Source organism: Geotrypetes seraphini, chromosome 7 (assembly GCF_902459505.1).
Source record: "Geotrypetes seraphini chromosome 7, aGeoSer1.1, whole genome shotgun sequence".
NCBI lineage: Eukaryota > Metazoa > Chordata > Amphibia > Gymnophiona > Dermophiidae > Geotrypetes > Geotrypetes seraphini.
This window is the reverse complement of record NC_047090.1, coordinates 179,438,718-179,463,708: the sequence shown is the minus strand read 5'-3', so window position 1 is coordinate 179,463,708 and position 24,991 is coordinate 179,438,718. Positions and strand designations below refer to the sequence as shown.

At 43.1% G+C, this 24,991-nt stretch overlaps 1 protein-coding gene across 2 annotated transcripts in view; it reads right to left on the bottom strand.

Moving 5' to 3' along the window:
• EML5 (EMAP like 5) overlaps nucleotides 1–24,991 on the bottom strand; it is a 382,142-nt gene that overhangs the window by 142,477 nt on the left and 214,674 nt on the right. For both annotated transcript variants that reach the window (XM_033952880.1, XM_033952881.1), the window contains exons 14-17: nucleotides 19,355–19,541; nucleotides 10,983–11,088; nucleotides 6,598–6,691; nucleotides 1,310–1,410 (exon numbers count right to left, since the gene is read on the bottom strand). In XM_033952880.1, coding sequence (XP_033808771.1) covers nucleotides 1,310–1,410; nucleotides 6,598–6,691; nucleotides 10,983–11,088; nucleotides 19,355–19,541 — 488 coding nt within the window. The remainder of the gene's footprint in view (nucleotides 1–1,309; nucleotides 1,411–6,597; nucleotides 6,692–10,982; nucleotides 11,089–19,354; nucleotides 19,542–24,991) is intronic.

Genomic DNA, 24,991 nt, shown 5'->3' with positions numbered 1-24,991 from the left:
TAAAACCCTGAAAACTTTACTGTTCTCACAATATTTAAATGGTTTAACTACAGTATCAACGAAATGATAATACTATAGCTCTTACTTCTCTTTCTATATGCTCTAGTCTTAATTATATGTGAACCGAGTCAAGCTCTGTTGGGAGATGACCCGTTATATAAACCGAAGATTAGATTAGACACTGCTCTAGGGCAGGGGTAGGCAATTCCAGTCATCGAGGATGGAGCTTAGGCATTGGTGGAATGAGGCATTATGACATCACAATCTGAGCTCTAGAATGTTGCTACTTAGGATTTTAAAGTGTTTGAGGCTTGTGCAGATGAGGATGGAGCTTAGGCATTGGTGAAATGAGGCATTATGACATCACAATCTGAGCTCTAGAATGTTGCTACTTATGATGTGAATGTTTGAGGCTTGTGCAGATGAGGACGGAGCTTAGGCATTGGTGGAATGAGGCATTATGACATCACAATCTGAGCTCTAGAATGTTGCTACTTATGATTGTAAAGTGTTTGAGGCTTGTGCAGATGAGGGCGGAGCTTAGGCATTGGTGGAATGAGGCATTATGACATCACAATCTGAGCTCTAGAATGTTGCTACTTAGGATTTTAAAGTGTTTGAGGCTTGTGCGGATGAGGACGAAGCTTGCAGGAATGGGGAAGGGACAGGAAAAGATCTCGCTGAGACGGGATGGGAAAATGAGTTCCCACGGAGAGTGGAAAAATTTGTCCCCGTGTCATTCTCTAAGTCAAATGTTCACTACTGTCATGAAATGCATAAAACTAATACTTCTGGAAACGCTATCCTGTGAAAAGGTGAAGATAAGATCAGAGATTACACAGAAGACTGTCGACTGGCCACCTGCTGCCTAGCAAAAATAGAGCCTAATGGGTGATCCTTACAATGCAAGGTCTGTAGTATCACAGTGAACCTTGGGAAGTTACGTCTTGGGAAGTTATAGATACTGGAAAGGCTAGGGAGGCTTCACAGACTTTACCTGCTTCCATCTCAGAGAAACACATAGTAACATAGTAGATGACGGCAGATAAAGACCCGAATGGTCCATCCAGTCTGCCCAACCTGATTCAATTTAAATTTTTTCTTCTTAGCTATTTCTGGGCAAGAATCCAAAGCTTTACCCTGTACTGTGCTTGGGTTCCAACTGCCGAAATCTCTGTTAAGACTTACTCCAGCCCATCTACACCCTCCCAGCCATTGAAGCCCTCCCCTGCCCATCCTCCACCAAACGGCCATACACAGACACAGACCGTGCAAGTCTGCCCAGTACACAAATCTTTTTTTGTTTTACCTGCTCTGCGCCAAAATTTAATGTGTTTAATTCCAGCTGTGATGAGTTTGTCAGGCATGTAAGGATTCATTTTCACAACAAAAATCTTTTCTTTGCTTCCTCTGTAATGAAAAACAAAACATATCCCAATGTATCAACAACTGATCCTAAATGTGATGAAATGCTTAACTTATAATACCAGGTTTTTGGTCTGAAGAAGAATGATCACATCAGCCCATATTATCTTTTATTGCATTGGTTAGCGTTAGAAGCAAGAATACTATTCAAATTTTCTTGTATGTGTTTTAAGTTGATATCAGGATTGTCTCAAGTTTATCTTTCCCCTCACTTTGATTTATATAGACCGTCAAGGAATACAAGAAGTTTTCACTTATTTGCCTTTCCTAAGCCAAATGGTGACCGCTATAAGACCTTTTTTGACAGGACCTTAGCGTTTCAAGCAGGTAAACTGCAATCTTGGCTTGGTGAATGCATTCATCAAGCCATATCTTATTGTTCTTTTCGAAAATTAGTCAAGTCTTCTCTGTTTGACAAATTTATCGCTTAATTGGGTATTCTTAAGATTTTAACCATATTTTTAACTTTTATTGTATGATTTTATTCTTATGGTATGAATGTAATTCCCTGACTGTCCAGTTTCTTTTGGTGCAAACTGTCTAGAACTTTTGGTAATGGCGGTATAAAATAATAATAATAATTATTATTATTATTACAGTAGGGTGGTGCAAACCATCTAGAACTTTTGGTAATGGCGGTATAAAAGAATTATTATTATTATTATTATTATTATAGTAGGGTAGTAACTATGTTAGTTCACTTAGTTCAACATATGAACAAAAATGATAGAATAATGCAAGGTGCTTGACTGGCTTTTGGGAGCTTACACCCTCCTGAAGTTCAAAGATGTGTCTAGTCAAAATCTAGTCAAGAGCTGTATTAAATGAGTCTAATAACAGGTATCACCTTATACATTTCTTTTTTTTTGTTTGTTTCATGAGAAGCACAATGTTGGAAATGACATCCAAGTCTCTACGTCAGATATGGACATCCATTTCTCATGTATTTTAGAAAAGGATCAGCTGACAGTAGTCCATACGGGAGAAATGGATGTCCAAGTGCTGGTTACATCCAAGCTATGAAGAGGGCAAAACAAGACACATGGGCATCTTTGTAACAGCAGAGGAATGTCCATATTATAAAATGTTCACAAAATCGAGGGAAAATTTGTAAACTTGGCATTCATAATCTTAATGATTATAGAATCAAGTGCCTTGTCTGTATTTAAATATTTTTATATTTTTCTTTTAAATAAACCTTTGTAATCAATACATTGTGTGCATCATGCTCAGTCACCTTCACCATGGTCACATCTGAAGCAGATTTAAGGACCACGATTATCAATGGACCATCATTGCACAATACTGTCCCCTTGCCTATCTTACTTAATAGTGAGTGTTATAATTCTTAACAGTTCAATGAAATTAGAGCATCTTTCTGTAACCTGGAAGTGACAAGTACCTGTTCTAAATACAGAAATCCATATTTTTGGACTGGGAGGTCCCTTCTCCTTCTGCAACTGAAGTTGGACATTCATCTTTTGGTCTCTCCCTAATCCCACCCACAACATGCCATCACCCGGAGTACTGCGTCCAGCACTGGTCGCCGTACTTGAAGAAGGACATGGTACTACTCGAAAGGGTCCAGAGAAGAGCGACTAAAATGGTTAAGGGGCTGGAGGAGTTGCCGTACAGTGAGAGATTGGAGAAACTGGGCCTCTTCTCCCTTGAAAAGAGGAGATTGAGAGGGGACATGATTGAAACTTTCAAGATACTGAAGGGAATAGATTTAGTAGATAAAGACAGATTGTTCACCTTCTCCAAGGTAGGGAGAACGAGAGGGCACTCTCTAAAGCTGAAAGGGGATCGATTCAGTACAAACGTGAGGAAGTTCTTGTTCACCCAGAGAGTGGTAGAAAACTGGAACGCTCTTCCAGAGTCTGTCATAGGGGAAAACACCCTCTAGGGATTCAAGACAAAGTTGGACAAGTTCCTGCTAAACTGGAACGTACGCAGGTGAGGCTGGACTCATTTAGAGCACTGGTCTTTGACCCGAGGGCCGCTGCGTAAGCGGACTGCTGGGCAGGATGGACCATTGGTCTGACCCAGTAGCGGCAATTCTTATGTTCAAACTATGCTCCTTTGCCATATGGATCTACTGCAGGTTTAGATATTCATATCATGGCTTTATAAAATCAGGATCTGGACATCCATGCAATATGGACATCTAAATGTTGGGTTTCAGACATTAAAAATAGGATTAGAATTTCAAAAATAACCACCCAAACTTCCAAGCATGACAAAAAATGGTGGTCATTTTAGAAGCATCCATAAGCAGACATTTGGACGTGTATATTGCATGGATGTCTGAATCCCGATATTACAAAGTTGGGATATGAATATCTAAAACTGAAGACTGTCCAAATGGCAAAGGGACATGGCCTGCGGGGGTTCTGGATGGGACTAGCGTGGGCACAAAATATGATATCTATTCCCCATTTCAGAAGGAGAATGGATGTCTATGTACAAAAAGATGGATATCTAAATTTAGACCCGCTACCTAAGACATGCACATGTCAGAAAAGTGCTTTCAATGAGTAGTGTTCCACTGGAAGGATTAAGGAAGATCCCCCCGACTCCCTTCCACACTAAAAAAAAAGTGAAACTGGTGAGGAATACCAGGCTCTGCGACATCTTCAGGAAAAACAAATGTTCTTGTTTCTAAAATGGCAGACTCAGACATTTGTGTTTTTGTACAAGAAGATTTATGCTGTCATTTCATATATGGAATGCTCATGTACTCCCACATAGACCTCCAAGAGAGGCTGCTGCAAAGTTCTCAGCGCAACCAAGAAGAGAATGATGTGGAGCCTTGAAACTTACAAGTTATTCCACACTTCTCTTGACACTTTTCATTTCGGTGAGACAAATGCATTTAGTAAATGGGCCCAAGCCATTGTGATATCATCGATGAGATTGGCTCTTAGGCATTGGTGGAATGAGGCATTATGACATCACAATACGAGGGGCCACTGAAAGGTTCTCAGCCAACCAAGAAGAGAATGATGTGGAGCCATGAAACTTACGAGTTATTCCACAATTTTCTTGACACTTTTCGCCTCAATGATATGAAATGAAACTAAATCAGTTAGCATCCCTCTTTTTTTTTATATATATTCTCTATTCATTTTCAAAACTTCAATTGTGCAGAAAAGATGATGCATTTACATAAAATATTAACATTACAGCACAATAAACTTAATAGAATAAAGACATGACTTATTTTCCCACACCCACTTTTCAGTTAACCAACACCTCATAAAAATATCTATAAACAACCTCTTAACCAATGCCAAAAAACATACCCCCCACCCCCTCCCCAGATGTGCATGTTTTCCTCCTTTATATAAATAATTCAGTCCTTAATGGTTCCCAAACTTTCATAAATTTTTTATAATAACCCTTTTGAATGGCCATAAACTTTTCCATTTTAAAGACATAACAAAGGGATTCCCACCAGAATGAATAATTTAATCTATCCCAATTTTTCCAATTCTTTAAAATAAGCTGCATGGCAACCCCCATCATTATAAACAAAAGTTTGTTATTCTTTGCCGAAATGTGACTTTTTTCCCTCATAGATTTCCAAATAAAATGGCATCATATGATAGTGCCACTGGATTTTCTAATAAATTATTAACTTGATCCCTAGAATTTTAGTATCAAGGGACAATAGTACAGTTAAAGTAAATGATCTAACGTCCCAACTTGCCTCTTTGCGCTACACACAGACTGGCTTTGAACTCAAACACAACTGCCTGTTGGATTACGGGCTTCCATTCTAAACCAACTCTCACCCTTCTACTCTTCAACTTATCTGTTCCAGCAGCTGACTCCTTTAAGTATTTAGGAGTTAATTTTGACTCTTTTCGATAAACACATTTCACAAGTACTTAAGTTAGGCTTTCTCTCCTTGCGCTGACTTCATTTTATTTGCCATGTTCTGGATTTTTCTACGCTGCACATCCTTGTGGATGCAATCATAATTTCTCTACCAAACAGGTTGAAAAGATGCACAGGGAGAGGAATGGCCTTTAGCAAAAGGAAGTATTGATGGCCCTGAATATGACTCTGGTGAGACCTCATTTAGAATATCGTGTACTATTTGGAAATGGGATGGGTGGAGGGGGGAAGGAGGGATGGGAAGGAGGGAGGGAGTGTTGGGAGGTACTTTATCGTGTTTGTATTGTGATGATAATTGATTGTTGATTTCTTTGAGTTTATATATCTACAATGTATTAACTGAGCTGAGATGATATTCTTTGTAAGATTTTTGTTATGTATATTTTATTTTAAAACTCAATAAAAATTATTGAACATTACAATATTGTGTACAATTCTGGAGAATGCACCTTCCAAAAGATATAAACAGGACGGCGTCATCCAGAGGAAGGCTACTAAAATGGCCCATGGTCTACGTCATATGGCACATGGGAACATACTTAAAGATCTCAATTTGTATACTCTGGAGGAAAGATGGAAGAGAGGAGATATAATAGAGGTTTGAATACCTACATGAAATAAATGCGCATGAGGTGAGTCTCTTTCAAATGAAAGGAAGCTCTGAAATGAGAAGGCGTAGATGAAGTTAAGAGGTGATAAACTCAGGAGTAATCTAAGGAAATAGTTTTTTTTTACAGAAAGGGTGGTAGATGCGTGGAACAGTCTCCCGGTAGAGACAGAGACTGTGAATTCAAGAAAGCATGGAACAGGCATGTTGGATCTCTCGGAAAGAGAAAGAGATAATGGTTACTGCGGATGGGCAGACTAGATGGGCCATTTGACCTTTATCTGCCGTCATGTTTCTACTTGCTGTAATTGTGTTTATTGTGGTATCCCTAAATTCCAACTTCGGTGTTTGAAGATTTTGCAAAATTTCACTGCCCGCTTCCTCTGCAGAGGTACAAAACACGATTCTGCTTCCCCACTCCTTATCAAATTACATTGGTTGCCTATGCAATATCGTATGTGGTTTTAACATCCTTTGCATTACCCATAAAGCATTCTACCTAGGTACTCCTCTATAAGTATTTTCATTCTCAATCCCCTATACCCCTATTCACACTCCCACCTCCCAAAAAATCTCACTATGAATCTGACCTCAACATTATTATGTGACCGGAATTTAAAGGTGGAATGTAGGTATTTGGTCTGGAATAAGTTAACTCTTACCTGACTGCAGAGAGCTTCTCTCCTTTTTTCCAGTCCCAGAGAATGACAGTATGATTGTCATCTATACCAACAGAGGTCAAGCGTTTGCCGTCCGCTGCAAACAAAAGTGAAATATGGACTGAGTGGCTACTTTTCAGGACGCAGTTTAAAAAGTAGAAGCATACCAGATATAATAATAATAATATTAACAGTTTATATACCGCAGGACCGTGAAGTTCTATGCGGTTTACAATGATTAAAAATGCTACAAATTGAGTAGAACTGACAAATTAAAACTAATGAATAGCGGCTCTAGAGATCAGTTAATGTGGGAAAGGTTGTACAAATCAGTTGCCTAAGTACTTCAGGAACAGATGTTTTTAGGTGTCTCCTAAATTCCCCATAAGTAATTGTTCCAGATCTTTACCCCATAATACTGCTTGATATGAGAGAAGATGTTGATGATGACTTTTGAATTTACATCCTGTAGCCAGTGGAGATACAAAATTCAAGTGTGAGCTTCTCTTACGTCTGCTGGTTGGGAAGTTACAAGAAGGCTCAAAACTGGTTTTTAAGTATATTTACAAAGAAAATAAAGAAAAAACCACTGGGTTTGAATACTGTTTTTATGACCAATGATGAAAGGAGTTCCCTCACCCTTGGCTGAGAAGGTTGAATGTTTTTTCTGAGGTCTTTTTCTCCACCTCTTTTATATTTCTATTTTTTCGATTTAGAACCCAGTATCGTCGTTGTTAGATGCCCTTGACTCATGTTCGAGTCCTATCATTATATGTTTTTTTAAATTTGTTTTGTGGGAGGTTCTTTTTGAGTATATTAATTCAAGCAATGGCCTACCCTGGATGAAAACTGAGAAGGCAGAAACTTAGCAATAGTAACTGCCCCTGGAGTGCAAATGCAAGAAGCCTGGCGGTAATGCAAGAGGTGGTTTAGGGGTATCACGCCTTTCAAGATGCTATTCTAGAGTTACCAGATGTCCGGGAAAACTGTCTTTTTAGAGGACTATCCGAGTGCCTGGATGGACTTCCAAAACTTTGCAGTTTGTCTGGATTTTAGAAAGCCTCGAGCCTTGGGCCTTGGCTGGAGGGCCTCTGAGAATGCGCGTATGTGACGCGGTGTCACACATATACGTACAGGCATGCAATGTCATCGCGTCACATCGGCGCTTGCTCGGAGGCTCTCCAGACAAGGCCTTGAGCTCGGGATAGAAGAGACGAGGTTTGTGTGGGGGTGGGGCTGAGGCAGGGCGTGGCTGGGGGGGGGACACGAATGGGGCAGGGGCAGGGCCACGTGTCCTCTTTTTTAATGAGGAACTCTGGTAACCCTATGCTATTCGACTAGACTTATGAAAAAGGCCACCGATGCCTCCTCTCTGCTTTGCCAGGAAAAGATGAAGTGGAATTAACAGAGTGCTCAGAAGGCGTAAAGGAATCCATTAGTGTGAGATCAGACGAGACCGTAAAACGTGTTTAACCACAGGCTGCTGCCTGCATCCCCTGCCTGACAGCACTGTTTTATCTTCATTCTTCATGCCCGCTACATTCTTTGCTTCGTTTACCTTCACCAAAGCTACGGAGGCTAATCACTTGGGAAAACCCCCCAAAACAAAACAAAGAGCTTAGACAAAGATGAACGGAATCCTGAGCATGGACAGGATTAAACGGGCGAGAGAGTCCTTTTCTGGAACCTTCTGCATTATGCGCAGGATGCGTGAACATTTAAACCACCTTTGCAGTTGCATCTCCAGTCCTACGGCTGCAGACGGGAATTGGGAAACTCCCAATGCGAGTAACCTCTCTACCCCCATACCACAATTTAGCAAAAGGGAAGAAAAGCACGATTTCATAAGTCTTGCAGTCAAAAAACAAAATCAGCAAGTTGTAGTTTCCTAGGTTTTAAAGCAGTGGGCTGCTAATAAGACAGATTAGAGTATAAACTCCACTGATACTCCTTGTGGCCTTGGACAAGTCACTTAACCCTCAATCACCTTAGGTTCAAGCCTAGAATGTAAAGGGGATGGAACTCGATATACTGCTTTTTTCTGTGTGATTTACACAGTCAAAGTGGTTTACATTATTTTAAAAAGGTCCTTATTTTGTACCGGAGGCAATGGAAGTGTTAAGTGACTTGCCCAGAGTCACAAGGAGCTGCAGTAGGAATTGAACTCACAACCTCAGGGTGCTGAGACAGCTGCTCTAATCATTGGGCCACTCCTCCACTCCCGGTGGCCTATGTTGCTAACTTCCCCCCTTAGTGTGAAGAGTTTCAGTCTCTGGTAACCTAAGCTTGTGATGTCATAATGCCTCATTCCACCAATAAGAGTCAACCTTGTCAGTGATGTCACAATAGCTTGATTGTAAAGGGTAAGGGACTTGATATACTGCTTTTTCTGTTTAAAATATGTAAATCACTTTGATTGCAACCAGACAGGGACTTATTTTGTACCTGGGGCAATGGGAGTTTTAAGTGACTTGCCCAGAGTCACAAGGAGCTGCAGTGAGAATCGAACTCACAACCGCAGGGTTCTGAGGCAGCTGCTCTAACCACTAGGCCACACCTCCACTCTACTCCTTGCAAGCTCTCCAGGAACAGAAAATTACCCTTTGGCGTAGCGAGGGTGAGAGGTGCCCAGGGCGGTGGTGCCCTTCCCCCGCCCTCTTCTCCGTGCCCCTTCCCTTCCCCCGCAGCTCTTTAACATTTGCAGTGCAAGCAGCAACCCCAACCTGCTGCTTGCATCAGCATCGGCTTTGCCTCTGCCATCACTTCCTGGGCCGTGGGTCCAGGAAATGACATCAGAGGAAGAACTGATGCTGGCATGAGCAGAAGGTTGGGGGTTGCTGCTCGCGCCGTGAACATTAAAAAGGTACGGGGGGGTGCCCTGGGGTCATCAGAATCCAGACCCTGGGGGACTTTTGTTGGTGTTTTTCTTTTCTATGTAGGTTTCGATTGCCTGGTTCCCCCCCTTTTTTTTTTGGGGGGGGGGCTTTCGGGCTCCGGGGGTCCTATGACTTCCGTACGCTCTGGCGCTGCCCTTGCATTTCCCCCTCCCCTCCATCTTGGGAGGGTAGGGGGCGGGGGGGACGGGGGATGGTGGGAGAGCCTTGGGGGAGGGGGGAGAAGGGGGTTTGTGGGTGGCTGTAAATGATGCATGTCTTTGTACTGAAGTGCTTTGTTAAGTGGATCTCCCGCCTATGTTCGTTGTCTTCTGTACCCTGTTGTTTTCCTCTGGTTCTGCCGGTCTTTTTTGTCAATAAAAGTTGTTTACAATCTAAAAAGGTACGGGGGAATTGGCGGGGGTGGGGAGGACGGGTGCTGGTGCCCGAGGCAGACTACTACGTCACTGAAATTACCCACTGTACCAGAATGAAACTCATCTTGGAAAGACATGACATCATAAACAGGTTGGGATAGATATTCAGCCAATAGCAGTGAGCATTTTTTAGCTGGCGTTTTTCCCATTATTCCTCTTACTGGCGGGATGCAGTGGAGGGAAGCCTGCAGGGGTTGATGCAGGCAGCGAAGATGAATTGCTGCGGCTACCCAAGTTAACTGTGGGACCACCCAAAATCGTAGCCCTGGCTACACCGCTGCTTGAATTCATTTGCCTTCACGTATCTTCATATTCACATTCTAAAACCACTTCTAGAACACAAACAGATTGATAAGAGCCACAAGTGAAGTCTGACATTCGAATCAAAGGTCAAAACAGACATGAATAAATCCGTACTGTACTGAATCACCTTGCTTCTCCTCCTGTTCGTTTATGCTTTCAGTGCAGTCACAGTACAGCGCTATGCAACTCTCGTTCATAACTACCTTGGGGCTGATCCTCCACTTTTGAATCCTCTTCTTCACATATAACTCAGCCCTTACAGCAACAGCCCTTGGCTAGGGCCACAGCTCCCTCCATAGCCCAATATGTGTGCATCTCAACTCTGGCCACTAGGTGTTGCTATTGCACAACAGCCGAGAATCTCACATACAGCAAGAAGAGGAAATGAATCCTGTTCTCCTGCATTTTATTTTGCTTTTCTGCTAAGTTTATGTTTATTTTTTGCCTTTCTACTTTTTTTAAATTTTGCCTTTGATATTATTTTCTATTCTCCTATATATTTTATGCACTTAAATGTATATTATGCATTTCATAGCCTTTTCTCAGGCACTTTATGTAGTTTAGGCTGTGAGAGAGGGAAGTTCTATGTGCCTTCAACACTATATATACACAAATGGTTTTAAGTGGAAAATGTTATTGTATATGTTCTTATGTAACCCACACTGAACTGTGGATGCAACGGGCTATAAATATTTAAAATAAAATAACACCACCCACCACTGCCACTGAACCACCACGAAAATATCTTCTAAAATAATACTAGAAGCAGTAATACCTGAAAAATCCACCGCGCAGACTCCATAGAGGTGATAGCCCTTTAATACTGAAAGAGGTTTCATGGTTTCTGCATCCCAGACATGGACGGCAGAATCGCGACCCACCTTTAAACAAAAGGCAAACATTGCACTTTAATTTTCAGCTCTTACTTGTATATTTATTTAGCAAAATCCATTCGAACTCTCTGTAGTCTCAGAGGCACAAATCCACCAGGTTGACATTACTTCCCAATCCCTACTCCACATTTTTAGCATATATGGATTCTGCTGTTTTAATGTGACTCTAAATCATTTATTTATTTGTTCAATTTTCTATACCATTCTCCCAAGGGAGCTCAGAATGGTTTACATGAATTTATTCAGATACACAAGCATTTACTCTGTCCTGGTGGGCTCACTATTTATCTAATGTACCTGGGGCAATGGGGGGATTAAGTGACTTGCCCAGGGTCACAAGGAGCAGCGTGGGTTTGAACCCACAACCTTGGGGTGCTGAGGCTGTAGCTTTAACCACTGCGCCACTCTAGAAATCTAAATGAAGTAAAAGTGAGCCAAGTACAGGACAATCAGGCCATTGTGACATCACTGATGAAGTTGGCTCTTATTGGTGGAATGAGGCATTCTATACCGTTCTCCCAGGGGAGCTCAGAACGGTTTACATGAATTTTATTCAGGCACTCAAGGATTTTTCCTTTTCTGTCCTGGTGGGCTCACAATCTATCTAATGGACCTGGGGCAATGAGGGGATTAAGTGACTTGCCCAGGGTCACAAAGAGCAGCGTGGATTTGAACCCATAACCTCAGGGTGCTGAGGCTTTAGCTTTAACCACTGCGCCACGCACTCCCCATTTTATTGGCAGCATAAACGCCTGCATCATAAACACCACCTCCGCACTTTCTTTCTTTTTTGTGCTTGGCTTCACCAAATTCAGTGCAGATCTGTTGCTTTCGGACCAAGTTTATATAGAACACAAACATCCATTTACAGCAGTTTTTGAAGCAGTTATAAATTTGTATGAGAGGGTTTGTGCTCTAAAAGGGAACGTTCCGGGTGTCTATTTCAAGGCAAATGGGCACCTATTGTATGTCTTTACAAAGTAGGACCCTTTTTGGACTTTTTACATAGGCACCCTGGCCCAGATTCTCTACACAGTGCCGAAATTGGCAGCCGCCTAAAAAGAGGCCACCGATCGTGTGTGAATCACACCATGGTGCCCTTTAGAGAATTGCGCCTCCAGGAACGATAGACGCCAGAAATGTAGGCCAGGGTTTTCAAGGGTTTGGTACGTAAACTCTAATTATGGGGTTCGAAAAAGCTTTATTGGATTCAAGAAGACTCGACCCAGGCCTGTGTTTTGGCTGAAAGGTCTCCATCAGGAGTCGATAAAATATCAAGAACAGAGACAACCAAATCATTACATAAACAATTGAATATAAAAAATAGAAGAATTAAAATGTAAAACACATAAAAACAAATATAATCATATGTTTAAGAATGATCATTTACTCGTTTTACATATACATAGAAAAACATTTCAAAGAAATCATATCTAAAAAAAATACATAGTATCTTTTTTATGTATGATAGTATCTTTAAAAAAACATTATCAAAAATGATGTTATAAGAAAAAACAGCTCAACAACTATAACCCTAAATCCATTCAAACAGGGATTGGACGGATTCCTGAGGGATAAAGGGATCGTGGGATACTGAGGGAGGAGCTGGGATGTAACACAGGTATAGAAAGCTAACCAGGTAATAAGTATAGAAACCCAACCAGGTCGTGCATGTGCAAGACCGGAGGGTTAGGACTTCGATGGGAAGATAGGACTCAATGGGAAACCAAGGTGGCAAGGGGGTCCCTTCTGGTGATTCAGACAGGTCGTGACCTGTTTGGGCCGCCGCGGGAGCGGACTGCTGGGCGGGATGGACCTATGGTCTGACCCGGCGGAGGCACTGCTTATGTTCTTATGTTCTTATAATCTGCTAAAGAAGACACACTCACATCAATGGAACTATTGTTTTTGTTATGAGTTATATTTATCAATTTTTCCCATTTTTTTGATTTTCATCGTATGATTAATTTTCACATGGACTTTTCATGCTTACAGGTTTTTATGGGAACAAGACGCGATTCATGGACTGGGTTCAACCTGATAGTTTGTTAAGTGTTTGCACCTGCACTTTATAACTTTTTCTAAGCTTTTTTTATGTATTTTTTCTAGCACCTTATATATATTTTTTTAGCCTTGGGAGATAGTCGATGGTCAGTTCCACTGGAGAAAATGTTTGTTGAAATTTATATGTGATGTATCAGGCAGTCCTTATTTAGACTTAAAGTCTAGTGCTAGTCACTAATGAGTTTCTGCCTGAGCCAAATAATCTCTCGTGCGGCATCACCAAGGCTCATACTGATGTCCATTATTTAAAGACAATTTTACTGTTCCTTTATTCTCCAAACATTTTTTCCATAAGAACTAGAGTTCTGTCCAGTTTTCTCTTGGAAATAAGAAAAAACCAGAACAGTGGTGGTTATGCACTTAACTGCTTACACTTAAGCACAAGCATTTACCGTACTTCAGCTATTTGGCTGACATAAGGACTCGGGCCTAATGTTTAGCACAGAACTGCAGACTTACAACTTTATTTACAGAAGCTTTTCTAATGAAATCTTTTGCATTATATTTTTATTTGAAGACTGTTTAGGTGAATGTTATTTATTTTTTTTGTACTGTGACCTAGACTGTGTAGTATGTGTTACGTGAACTGCTTAGGTTTAAGCGGGGTATAAGTTTTTTTTAATAAATAAAATACACTCATTTCCCATAAAGGCAGTTCCACACAGAACTGCTGCAACGGAATTAGAACATAAGAAGTTGCCTCCGCTGAGTCAGACCAGAGGTCCATCGTGCCCACCAGTCCGCTCCTGCGGCAGCCCATCAGACCCACTGCCCGAGCAGTGGTCCTTGACTATTTCTAATAACCTCTCTCTACTCCTATCTCTATATCCTAACCTCAGTCCTTATCTGTACCCCTCAATTCCCTTGTCTTCCAGGAACCTATCCAAACCTTCTTTGAAGCCCTGTAGCATGTTCTGGCCTATCACAGCCTCTGGAAGTGCGTTCCACGTATCCACCACCCTCTGGGTGAAAAAGTGCTTCCTAGCGTTTGTTCTAAGCCTGTCCCCTTTTAATTTCTCCCGAGTGCCCCCTTGTACTTGTGTTTCCCCATAATCTGAAAAATCTGTCCCTGTCCACTTTTTCTATGACCTTCAGGATCTTGATGTTTTGCAGTTGATGCTGAGGTTTTGTTATGGCACAATAACTGCAAAAAGTTATTGCGTAATATTTATAAAAAAAGAAAAAAAAAAACCCTCCACCGGATCCAGAAGTTTTCACAAACGTACATAGCAAATATTGCAGTGTATTTTTTCTGCCTGTACAGTGCTGTGTAAGGCATGTCCCACTGTAATTTAGGAATTGCAGTTCTCCTAGGCTATCACGCTTCTCTGATGTAACCAGCCTGTCAGCTTATTTTACATTTTCCACACTTTGTCAAGTTTCAGATCACAGCTCCTATTGTTTCAGGAAATCTTTCTGGCACCTTCTCTGTCTGTCCATCTCTAACAGTAAGGCTGACTTCTATTATGTATGCATTCTCCAATGGAAAGTTTGCATGAGGCACTGTCTAATTTTCAGCAACACCATAGTTAAGAATACTCTTGAGGTTTTCTGGTTCATTAGCCTACTTTGGACAGAAAAATATAATGTAAAAATGAGCTACATGCGACGCCTTCTTATACTATTTCAATAAATAGAAGGCAAACAGAATGCTAGGCATAATCAAGAAGGGTATTGCAACCAGAACGAAAGAAGCTATCCTGCCGTTGTATCGGGCGAAGGTGCGTCCGCATCTGGAGTACTGCGTCCAATATTGGTCGCCGTACCTTAAGAAGGATAAGGCGTTACTCGAGAGGGTTCAGAGGAGAGCGACACGTCTGATAAAGGGGATGGAAAACCTTTCATACGCTGAGGGATTGGAGAAGCTGGGTCTCTTTTCCCTGGAGAAGAGGAGACTTAGAGGGGATATGATAGAGACTTACAAGATCATGAAGGGCATAGAGAGAGTAGAGAGGGACAGAAAGAGAGAGAAAGGGAGACAGAGAGAAATAGAGAGAGAGAAAATAGAGAGACAGAAATATATATATAGAGAGAGAAAGAAAGATTGGAGAAACTGAGTCTTTTTTCCCTGGAGAAGAGGAGACTTAGAGGGGATATGATAGAGACTTACAAGATCATGAAGGGCATAGAGAGAGAAAGGGAGACAGAGAGAGAGAGAGAGAGAAAAGGAGAGAGACAGAAATAGAGAGAGAGAGAAAGAGAAAGATTGGAGAAACTGGTCTCTTTTTCCTGGAGAAGAGGAGACTTAGAGGGGATATGATAGAGACTTACAAGATCATGAAGGGCATAGAGAGAGTAGAGAGGGACAGAAAGAGAGAGAGAAAGGGAGAGAGACAGAAAGAGAGAGAGAAAGGGAGACAGAGAGAAATAGAGAGAGAGAGAGAGAGAGATTGGAGAAACTGAGTCTCTTTTCCCTGGAGAAGAGGAGACTTAGAGAGGATATGATAGAGACATATAAGATCATGAAGGGCATAGAGAGAGTAGAGAGGGACAGAAAGAGAGAGAGAAAGGGAGACAGAGAGAAAGAGAGATAGATAGAGAAAGATTGGAGTAACTGGGACTCTTTTCCCTGGAGAAGAGGAGACTTAGAGAGGATATGATAGAGACTTATAAGATCATGAAGGGCATAGAGAGAGTAGAGAGGGACAGAAAGAGAGAGAGAAAGGGAGACAGAGAGAAAGAGAGGGAGAGAGAGAAAGATTGGAGAAACTGAGTCTCTTTTCCCTGGAGAAGAGGAGACTTAGAGGGGATATGATAGAGACTTACAAGATCATGAAGGGCATAGAGAGAGTAGAGAGGGACAGAAAGAGAGAGAGAAAGGGAGACAGAGAGAAATAGAGAGAGAGAGAGAAAGAAAGAAAGAGAGAGAGAAAGGGAGAGAGGCAGAAATAGAGATTGATAGATAGAGAAAGATTGGAGGAACTGGGACTCTTTTCCCTGGAGAAGAGGAGACTTAGAGGGGATATGATAGAGACTTACAAGATCATGAAGGGCATAAAGAGAGTAGAGAGGGACAGAAAGAGAGAGAGAAAGGGAGAGAGACAGAAATAGAGAGAGAGAGAAAGATTGGAGGAACTGGGACTCTTTTCCCTGGAGAAGAGGAGACTTAGAGGGGATATGATAGAGACTTACAAGATCATGAAGGGCATAGAGAGAGTAGAGAGGGACAGAAAGAGAGAGAGAAAGGGAGACAGAGAGAAATAGAGAGAGAGAGACAGAGAGAGTAAGAAAGAGAGAGAGAAAGGGAGAGAGACAGAAATAGAGATAGATAGATAGAGAAAGATTGGAGGAATTGGGACTCTTTTCCCTGGAGAAGAGGAGACTTAGAGGGGATATGATAGAGACTTACAAGATCATGAAGGGCATAGAGAGAGTAGAGAGGGACAGAAAGAGAGAGAAAGGGAGACAGAGAAATAGAGAGAGAGAAAATAGAGAGACAGAAATAGAGAGAGACAGAAATATATATAGAGAGAGAAAGAAAGATTGGAGAAACTGAGTCTTTTTTCCCTGGAGAAGAGGAGACTTAGAGGGGATATGATAGAGACTTACAAGATCATGAAGGGCATAGAGAGAGAAAGGGAGACAGAGAGAGAGAGAGAGAGAGAGAAAAGGAGAGAGACAGAAATAGAGAGAGAGAGAAAGAGAAAGATTGGAGAAACTGGTCTCTTTTTCCTGGAGAAGAGGAGACTTAGAGGGGATATGATAGAGACTTACAAGATCATGAAGGGCATAGAGAGAGTAGAGAGGGACAGAAAGAGAGAGAGAAAGGGAGAGAGACAGAAATAGAGAGAGAAAGGGAGACAGAGAGAAATAGAGAGAGAGAGAGAGAGATTGGAGAAACTGAGTCTCTTTTCCCTGGGGAAGAGGAGACTTAGAGGGGATATGATAGAGACTTATAAGATCATGAAGGGCATAGAGAGAGTAGAGAGGGACAGAAAGAGAGAGAGAAAGGGAGACAGAGAGAAAGAGAGATAGATAGAGAAAGATTGGAGAAACTGGGACTCTTTTCCCTGGAGAAGAGGAGACTTAGAGAGGATATGATAGAGACTTATAAGATCATGAAGGGCATAGAGAGAGAGTAGAGAGGGACAGATTCTTCAAACTTTCGAATAATAAAAGAACAAGAAGGCATTTGGAAAAGTTGAAAGGGGACAGATTCAAAATGAATGCTAGGAAGTTTTTCTTTACCCAACGTGTGGTGGACACCTGGAATGCGCTTCCAGAGGGCGTAACTGGGGTTCAAGAAAGGATTGGACAATTTCCTGCTGGAAAAGGGGATAGAGGGGTATAGATAGAGGATTACTGCACAGGTCCTGGACCTGTTGGGCCGCCGCGTGAGCGGACTGCTGGGCACGATGGACCTCAGGTCTGACCCAGCGCAGGCATTGCTTATGTTCTTATGTTCTTATATTTATCATGAATTATTTCTTCAGAAAATCCGTTGGATGGTCAGGCAGTTTAAGGAAAATGATGATACAATTTAAAAGAATCCCAGGTTTCAGAACATTGTTTAAAGCCATTGTTGATCAAACATATATTTAATTAGTGAAACATCAGAAGGAACTGCATTTATATCTTTTTTACTAAGCTGTGATAGAGGTTTCTACCAAGGCTCAAGGCGCTAAATGTTCCGAAGCTGCTCCGACGCTTATAGGAATTCTATGAGCGTTGGAGCAGCATCGAAACATTTAGCGCTCCAGGCCATGGTAGAAATCTCTATTGTGGGGGGGGAGATAATTAGCAAAAATACTGCAGAAGTAACACCACAAGGAGCAGACTCTTGCTTCTGTACAATTAGGACTTCTGTAATATGGCTAGAAGCACGCCTTGAGCTACATGTAGAAGACATGATCTTTTAGGCATGTTTAGGTTACAGGAGTAAACAGCACACACACATTTGATTTTTAGCCAGGTGCACTCTATTTCATCCTCCCCCCCCCCTTGCATAAATAGGCAGTGCAAAGAAAAATGAAAGGGAGCTGTCTGCTTTTAAAAACAGTGGCTTAAAATATTGGCTTTTAATGCAATTTAGTTTTTTTTTATTTTTTTGGATTATTTTTGTATCAGTATTTTAATGTATGTTTTTATTGACTGTTTTATGTGATTGTACATCAGTAATACTAATGATAACCTGCTACCTTGTATTTAGCAATTCTCAAAGGGAAACAATGCCGGTGGCTTATCTGGACATTTGCTTCTAATACATGTATTAAAGCACCCATGCAATTTACAACTACAGCACATGCCTCTTACGCATACATCAACACACATCTGTCATGCTAATTTTAAAAAAACATATTCAAATTGCAAATACACTCCCACCCCCTCCTTTTACAAAACTGTGGCATGGTTTTTAGCACTGGCTGTGGCGGTAACAGCTCTGACGCTCATAGGAATGAGCGACGGAGCTGTTACTACCGCAGCCAGTGCTAATCCGTTCCAGGAGCATGCTCGTAATCCAAAATGCTCGTATATCAAAGCAAGTTTCCCCATAGGAAGTAAAGGAAACTTGCTTTGATATGTTTCCACCCCCCACCTTCCCCCCTCTCCCCGAGGCCAGCAGCGCTGCTCCCCCCCCCCCCCGCGAACCGGCACCCCCCACCGCCATCGGGCACCCCCCCGCCGCGACCTGAGGTCCCCCCAACCCACCCGAACCCTCTTCTTACTTTTCTGTAGCCTCCGCAGCGGCACCGGCACCAGCATGTCCTGTGCGTGGTGCCGGTGCCTGAAGATCTGCTTCCTACGCTGGGCCTTGAGAGTTCACGTTCGACGTGAGAGTTCACGTTCAACGTGAACTCTCAGGCCTTGCACAGGAAGCAGATCTTCAGGCACCGGCACCACGCACAGGACATGCTGGTGCCGGTGCCGCTGCGGAGGCTACAGAAAAGTAAGAAGAGGGTTCGAGTGGGTTGGGGGGACCTCAGGTCGCGGCGGGGGAGGGGTGCCGGATCGCAGGGGGGAGGGTGCCGGTTCGCAGGGGGGGGCGCTCGCAAATCAAAGTGCGCTCGGTTTCCGAGGCGCCGATTTTGCAAATGTTTTGCTCATCTTGCAAAACACTCGCAAACCGGTGCACTCGTAAACCGAGGTACCACTGTACAGTTTTGTAATGGGGGGGGGGGTGTTAGTGAAATAATCCAGGATTTTTTTTTTCTTTTTTTCAGTAAGCGACGACCCATCTTCTTTACCATACCTGGCCTGTTGCCACATAATCTTTCAGGGGATGGAGAGCCAGGCAGAGGATGTCGTCATCGTGTCCCAAATAGAAACGCTGCGTGTTCTGCTGCCGGTTGTACACCACACCCACTGCCGCAACATGGTACACAATCTCACCCGTCTGAGTGTAGAACAGATTGCTCCTACAGTCATAACCTCGGTAACTAGCAAAAGAGAAAAATACATCCTTTGTTTTCAGTCTTTGGGGGGGGGGGGGGAATGTGTTAAATATTACTTTAGTAACTCGCCCCCAAATTCTGTATACGGCGCCTTAAGTTGTGAGTGCCAATTAGTGTTTACAGACAGTGGCGGGTGGCACCCCTCTCCCGCCCTTGTCTCTGCTCCCCTGATCCCCCCTGCCGCATGCGCACCCCTTTCCTTTCCCTCTGACGTCACTATGCAGGGCACCCAAAAGTGACATCAGCGGGAGAGATGACGCGGTTGCGAGAAACACGCTGAAGTTCTTGCTAGCGGTGGTGAACAACTAGAGGTACGGGGCGTGGCGAGGGGAGGAGAGGGAAGAGGCAGGGGGTGGAGAGGAGGAGGGGTGCCAGCACCCTCACCAACGTGGCGCCCAGGGAGGGCCACCTCCCTACCCCTTCCTTACTGCGCCACTGTACAGACAATTTGTATGCACAACTTGTTTAACAAACCTAATCAGTGCTGATAATTGGCCGATCGGTTTGCGACCCCTTTACTATCAAATTTCCATCTGGCCTGATTCACTTACCTCTCCTGCGATCCGCTTCGAATCCGTGCATGCAAATGAGGTGAAATGCATGCAAATTGGACAGTGACCCGATTCACTACACCAAATTTCTGATCTGACTGGGCTGGCCGATCACCTGAAGAAGCGACTGCTGGGGACCAGTCGAAAATGTCTTTCCGACTGGAAGCCCTGCTCTCTGCCCTGCAATCTCTCCTGCCTGCTCGCCCCCAAATGCTGCCCTGCTTCTTATCTCCTGCTGCTCGTCTTTCCGATGCTCTTCTCCTGCCTGCCCCGAACTGCCATGATTTCCTGCCTGCCTCGACTCTCCCACCCTTCCCCGCAGTACAAGCCCGTGGTTTTAACCCGCGGGCTCTAAGCGGGTTAAAACCACGGGCTCCATTTATCTTTTTATTATTAGTGAGGGCGGCAGCTGGCAAGAGCGGGACCAGCTTTCTGGGAGCCACGCGGGTTGGGGGTCAGCGGAGGCGCCGGCGTTTGGTTCAGTCTCCCCGAAGTCCTGCCGCCCAAAATACAAAAAAGTTTAAAAAAAGATCGCTGCTCCTATGGTCTGTGAATGTGCGCGGATCGCGTATGCGCGATCCATGCAGGCAGACAGAGGCGTTCCTCCGATCGCCCCCATCTGCATATTTTTTTTTTCTGAATTGCCCGATCTGGCAGGTTAGTGAATCCTGTCCATTCATCCAAGTGCTGTGCATCAATCCTAGTGCGCAAAACTGAAAAGGGGGTGTGGTTAGGAAAGGATTAGGGGCGGATAATGGACATTCCTATAATTTATGTACACTGCTATAGAATACACTCAATCTGTGCAGAAGATAGGCGTAGGTATTTAGACCTGGTTTTCCTTGGCCTATGCCTAAAAGTTACGACAGCTCCAAGATCTTGATGTCAGAATCCAAAATATATCCAGAACACTCATCAAAATTCTAAATAAAGTACTGGATGTCAATATTTTATTTTATTCTTTGTTCTACTGGCCTCAGACCCACCACTCCACCGCCTAGCAAGACCTTTTTTGCACTGTTGTGCTTTATCAAGGGTCCCCCGCGACGGCTACTGTCATCCGAGCTCTTTAAGCAGTAGAGGAGTCAGATGACATTAGCGGCCGCGGGGGAACCCTTGATAAAGCACGACAGTGCGAAACATGTCGGGCCATTCCCTCCCGGGTTACGCACATTAAGGTAAGCTAAGTTTTTGAACTTTTATTAAACTAAACTAAGCCTTAAGTTTATATACCGCATCATCTCCACGGAAGTGGAGCTCGACACGGTTTACAAAGCTTAAAAATAAAGGAAGAGAGAGGAGAAGGATTTACAAAAGCATATAAAAGAGGGGATGTAATCAGGAGAAGAGATGTTATATGTTAGAGAAAAGCCAGGTTTTCAGTTGTTTTCGGAAAGTATTACTAATTTATTAATTTCACTATAAATTATAAAGAATGAGTAAAGATTAGGTCATGGATAATAATTTGTTGGGCCAAAGATGAAGAGCCATCTAATTCTCTCCGCTAAAAGTTCTTGGTAGGCAATGGAGTGGTGTGTCTGAGACCAGTAGAACAAAGAATAAATAAAATATTGACATACAGTACTTTATTTAAAAGTTACGACACGCACTGGTGCTTAGCGTAGCTGGTTTTAAGAAAGGTTTGGACAAGTTCCTGGAGGAAAAGTCCATAGTCTGTTATTGAGAAAGACATGGGGGAAGCCACTGCTTGCCCTGTATTGGCAGCATGGAATATTGCTTGTCCTGCGCGTTGGTGCCGGTGGTCAGATGGGAGTAAGCAGCATGTTCGGGTGGGTCTGGGGGATTTCAGATCGCGGCGAGGGGGGGGGGGTGCGACGCGAACGGGGGGATGCCGGATCGCGGGGGGAGGGTGCCGGATCGCATGGGGGCGCCGCATGCAAATTGAGGCAAGCTCGGTTTCCGAGGCGCCGATTTTGCGAATGTTTTGCTCGTCTTGCAAAACACTCGCAAACCGGTGCACTTGTAAACCGAGGTACCACTGTATTCTGAATGTCTACTATTAAATCTCTATCCCACGGGCTGAATTATGAGTGTCTCCGTTTTTCAAAGCTTGCATAAACAATTGCTGTTATAGAACTTATGACTTTTGGCAACCTATAGAAATTTTACTCCCTCAGCGACTGCTGATAAACCTGCATCCCTTTGAATATGTACTGACCAGTGAATTTTGACAGTTTTGATAGTAAAATTCAATGCATTTCTTTACTCCCTTCCTGTACATAAACTTTTACTCTTGCTTGTCCATCATTTATGAAAAAAGTAAAGAAAAAACAGAAATCTCTTGTGAATATCCGCATTGTGTGAATATTCAGTTCCTTACACTTTTGTCCTGGGAGGCAAAGGTCTTGCAGAATGAGGGCTAGATTGACCTTCAAATGGCAAAACCTGCCAGACACCAACAGGGATTTGCACAAAGAATGACATTTTAACTGCAAGGCAAAATCCCGTAAGCATCTTTACAAAAAAAAAGAAAAAGAAAATTGACTTTCTGAATGCTTTGTCCATATTGCATACAAGCCACAGTATTCATAAAAGTATTGGTGATAGGAGACAAGAATAGTTAAGAATAAATTATTAAGATGGACTGGCACTACAAAAAGAATATTAGAAAATTATTCTGTAACATTTTATCTTATACTCTGTCATAGAAGCCTACTTCAGAAGCCAGGTTTAAAATATAGCTCCTGAGGAAACCACTAAAGGAACTGGAGACCCTAATGAAAATGTGATTACAAAGGAAGGGGAAAAATATTGGGAGCATTACCATAAGGATGTGCCGAGACTGGAGTCGGTCCAGAGAATGGCCACCCGGATGGTCTCGGGACTCAAGGATCTCCCGTACGAGGAACGGCTGGATAAGTTGCAGCTGTACTCACTCGAGGAACGCAGAGAGAGGGGTGACATGATCGAGACATTCAAGTATCTCACGGGCCGCATCGAGGTGGAAGAGGATATCTTCTTTTTCAAGGGTCCCGCGGCAACAAGGGGGCATCCGTGGAAAATCAGGGGCGGGAAACTGCACGGGGACACCGGGAAATTCTTTTTCACTGAAAGGATGGTTGATCGCTGGAATAGTCTTCCACTAGAGGTTATTGAGGCCAACAGTGTGCCTGATTTTAAGGCCAAATGGGATAGACACGTGGGATCTATTCACAGAGAAAGGTAGGGGAGGGTCATTGGGGTGGCAGACTAGATGGGCCGTGGCCCTTATCTGCCGTCTATTTCTATGTTTCTATGTTTCATTGCTGAAGGAAAGGATAGTGAATTTCCTAGAATCTACTCAGTTACAAGATCTGAGGCAACATGGCTTTTCTAAAAACGAATCTGATTGAATTCATTGACTGGGCGATCAGAGAATTGGATAGAGTGCATGCACTAGATGTAATCTACTTAGACTTTTGAAATGAATAGGAGGAAATATTTTTTCACTTAACGAATAGTTAAGGTCTGGAACATGTGGTAACAGTGGTTAGCATATTTGGGTTTTAAAACGATTTGGACAAGTTCCTAGAGGAAAGGACCATGGTCTGCTATTGAGATAGCCAGGGCTTACCCTGGGATCAGTAGCATGGAATCTTGCTACTCTTTGGGGTTCTGGAATCTTGCTACACTGAGATTCTGCCACGTACTTGTGACTTGGACACGTGACTTGGATTGGCCACAGTTGGAAGCAGGATGCTGGGTAGATGGTTGTCCTTATGTAATTACTTGTAAAAGCCTAAGCAGAATTACACAAGCTTTAAAATTTATTTAGGAACAAGATGAACATATAATTTTTGTTATAATCTTTGTTGGGTCAAAATTCAGTTGTGGTGATCAGCGTTTTATTAAAAAAAAAAATCTGTGGCTGAATTAAATTTGGATATTCATTACCAATATGTGGATACTGGCCAGCACTGACTATCTGGATTCAGTGCCGACTTCTAGAGCTACCTGGATAAAGGTGATATTCAGTCCTCTATGGAGTGACTCTCTATAGGTTGCCAGAAGTTAGATGCAGAGATGATCCATACTAAGTATGAATGCTATAGCGCAGTATTCTTCAACCTTTTTACACCTATGGACCGGCAGAAATAAAATAATTATTGGTCCGTGGACCGGCGGTTGAACAACACTGGGCTAAGTCGTGGGCCAGACCCCGCCCATCTCTATCCAATCTCCACCCCAGACCCCGCCCCCATAATAGTACTAATTGCACCTTGTACGTCCCGTGCCTCATCTGGAAGCCTTCCCTCTGACGTTGCAACGTCAGAGAGAAGGCTTCCAGTTCAGGCGCAGGACGCGCATAGGAGCCACTGCCCGTGGCTTTGTGCACTGAATCAGTTAGGAAGAAGGAGCTGGCTCGAAGATAACACCGCATCGATTGCACCGTGGACTGGCGGTTGAAGAACACTGTTTTGGGCCTGTGGACCGGCAGGAAATTTCTGTGGACCGGCACTGGTCCATGGACCGGTGGTTGAATAACTCTGCTATAGTGGCAATTACATGAATAGTGGCACTTACACACCTAACATTAGGTGTACGCACCTTTGCTAGCTCAACGGCCGGTAGAAATACTCACACCTAATTGCTGTCGGTTAGCACATAATTCATAGTGTTCTATAACCTATGCGCATAAGTGCTAGGCACACTCCACTGACCTTACTTGCCCCTCCCATTCCACATTCCTGTTGCAGTTGCTTGCTAAGGATTTTGCACGCTTGGTTTGTAGAATGCTGACGAAGGAAAGTTACACACGTAACTGTTAATTACTGCCAATTGGCACCACTTCATAACAATTATCTCTACCCGCACTCTTCGATCGAGCAACCAGGATCTATTATTCTTTCCTCTTGCGAATTATTTTACGACTCCACTCGATCT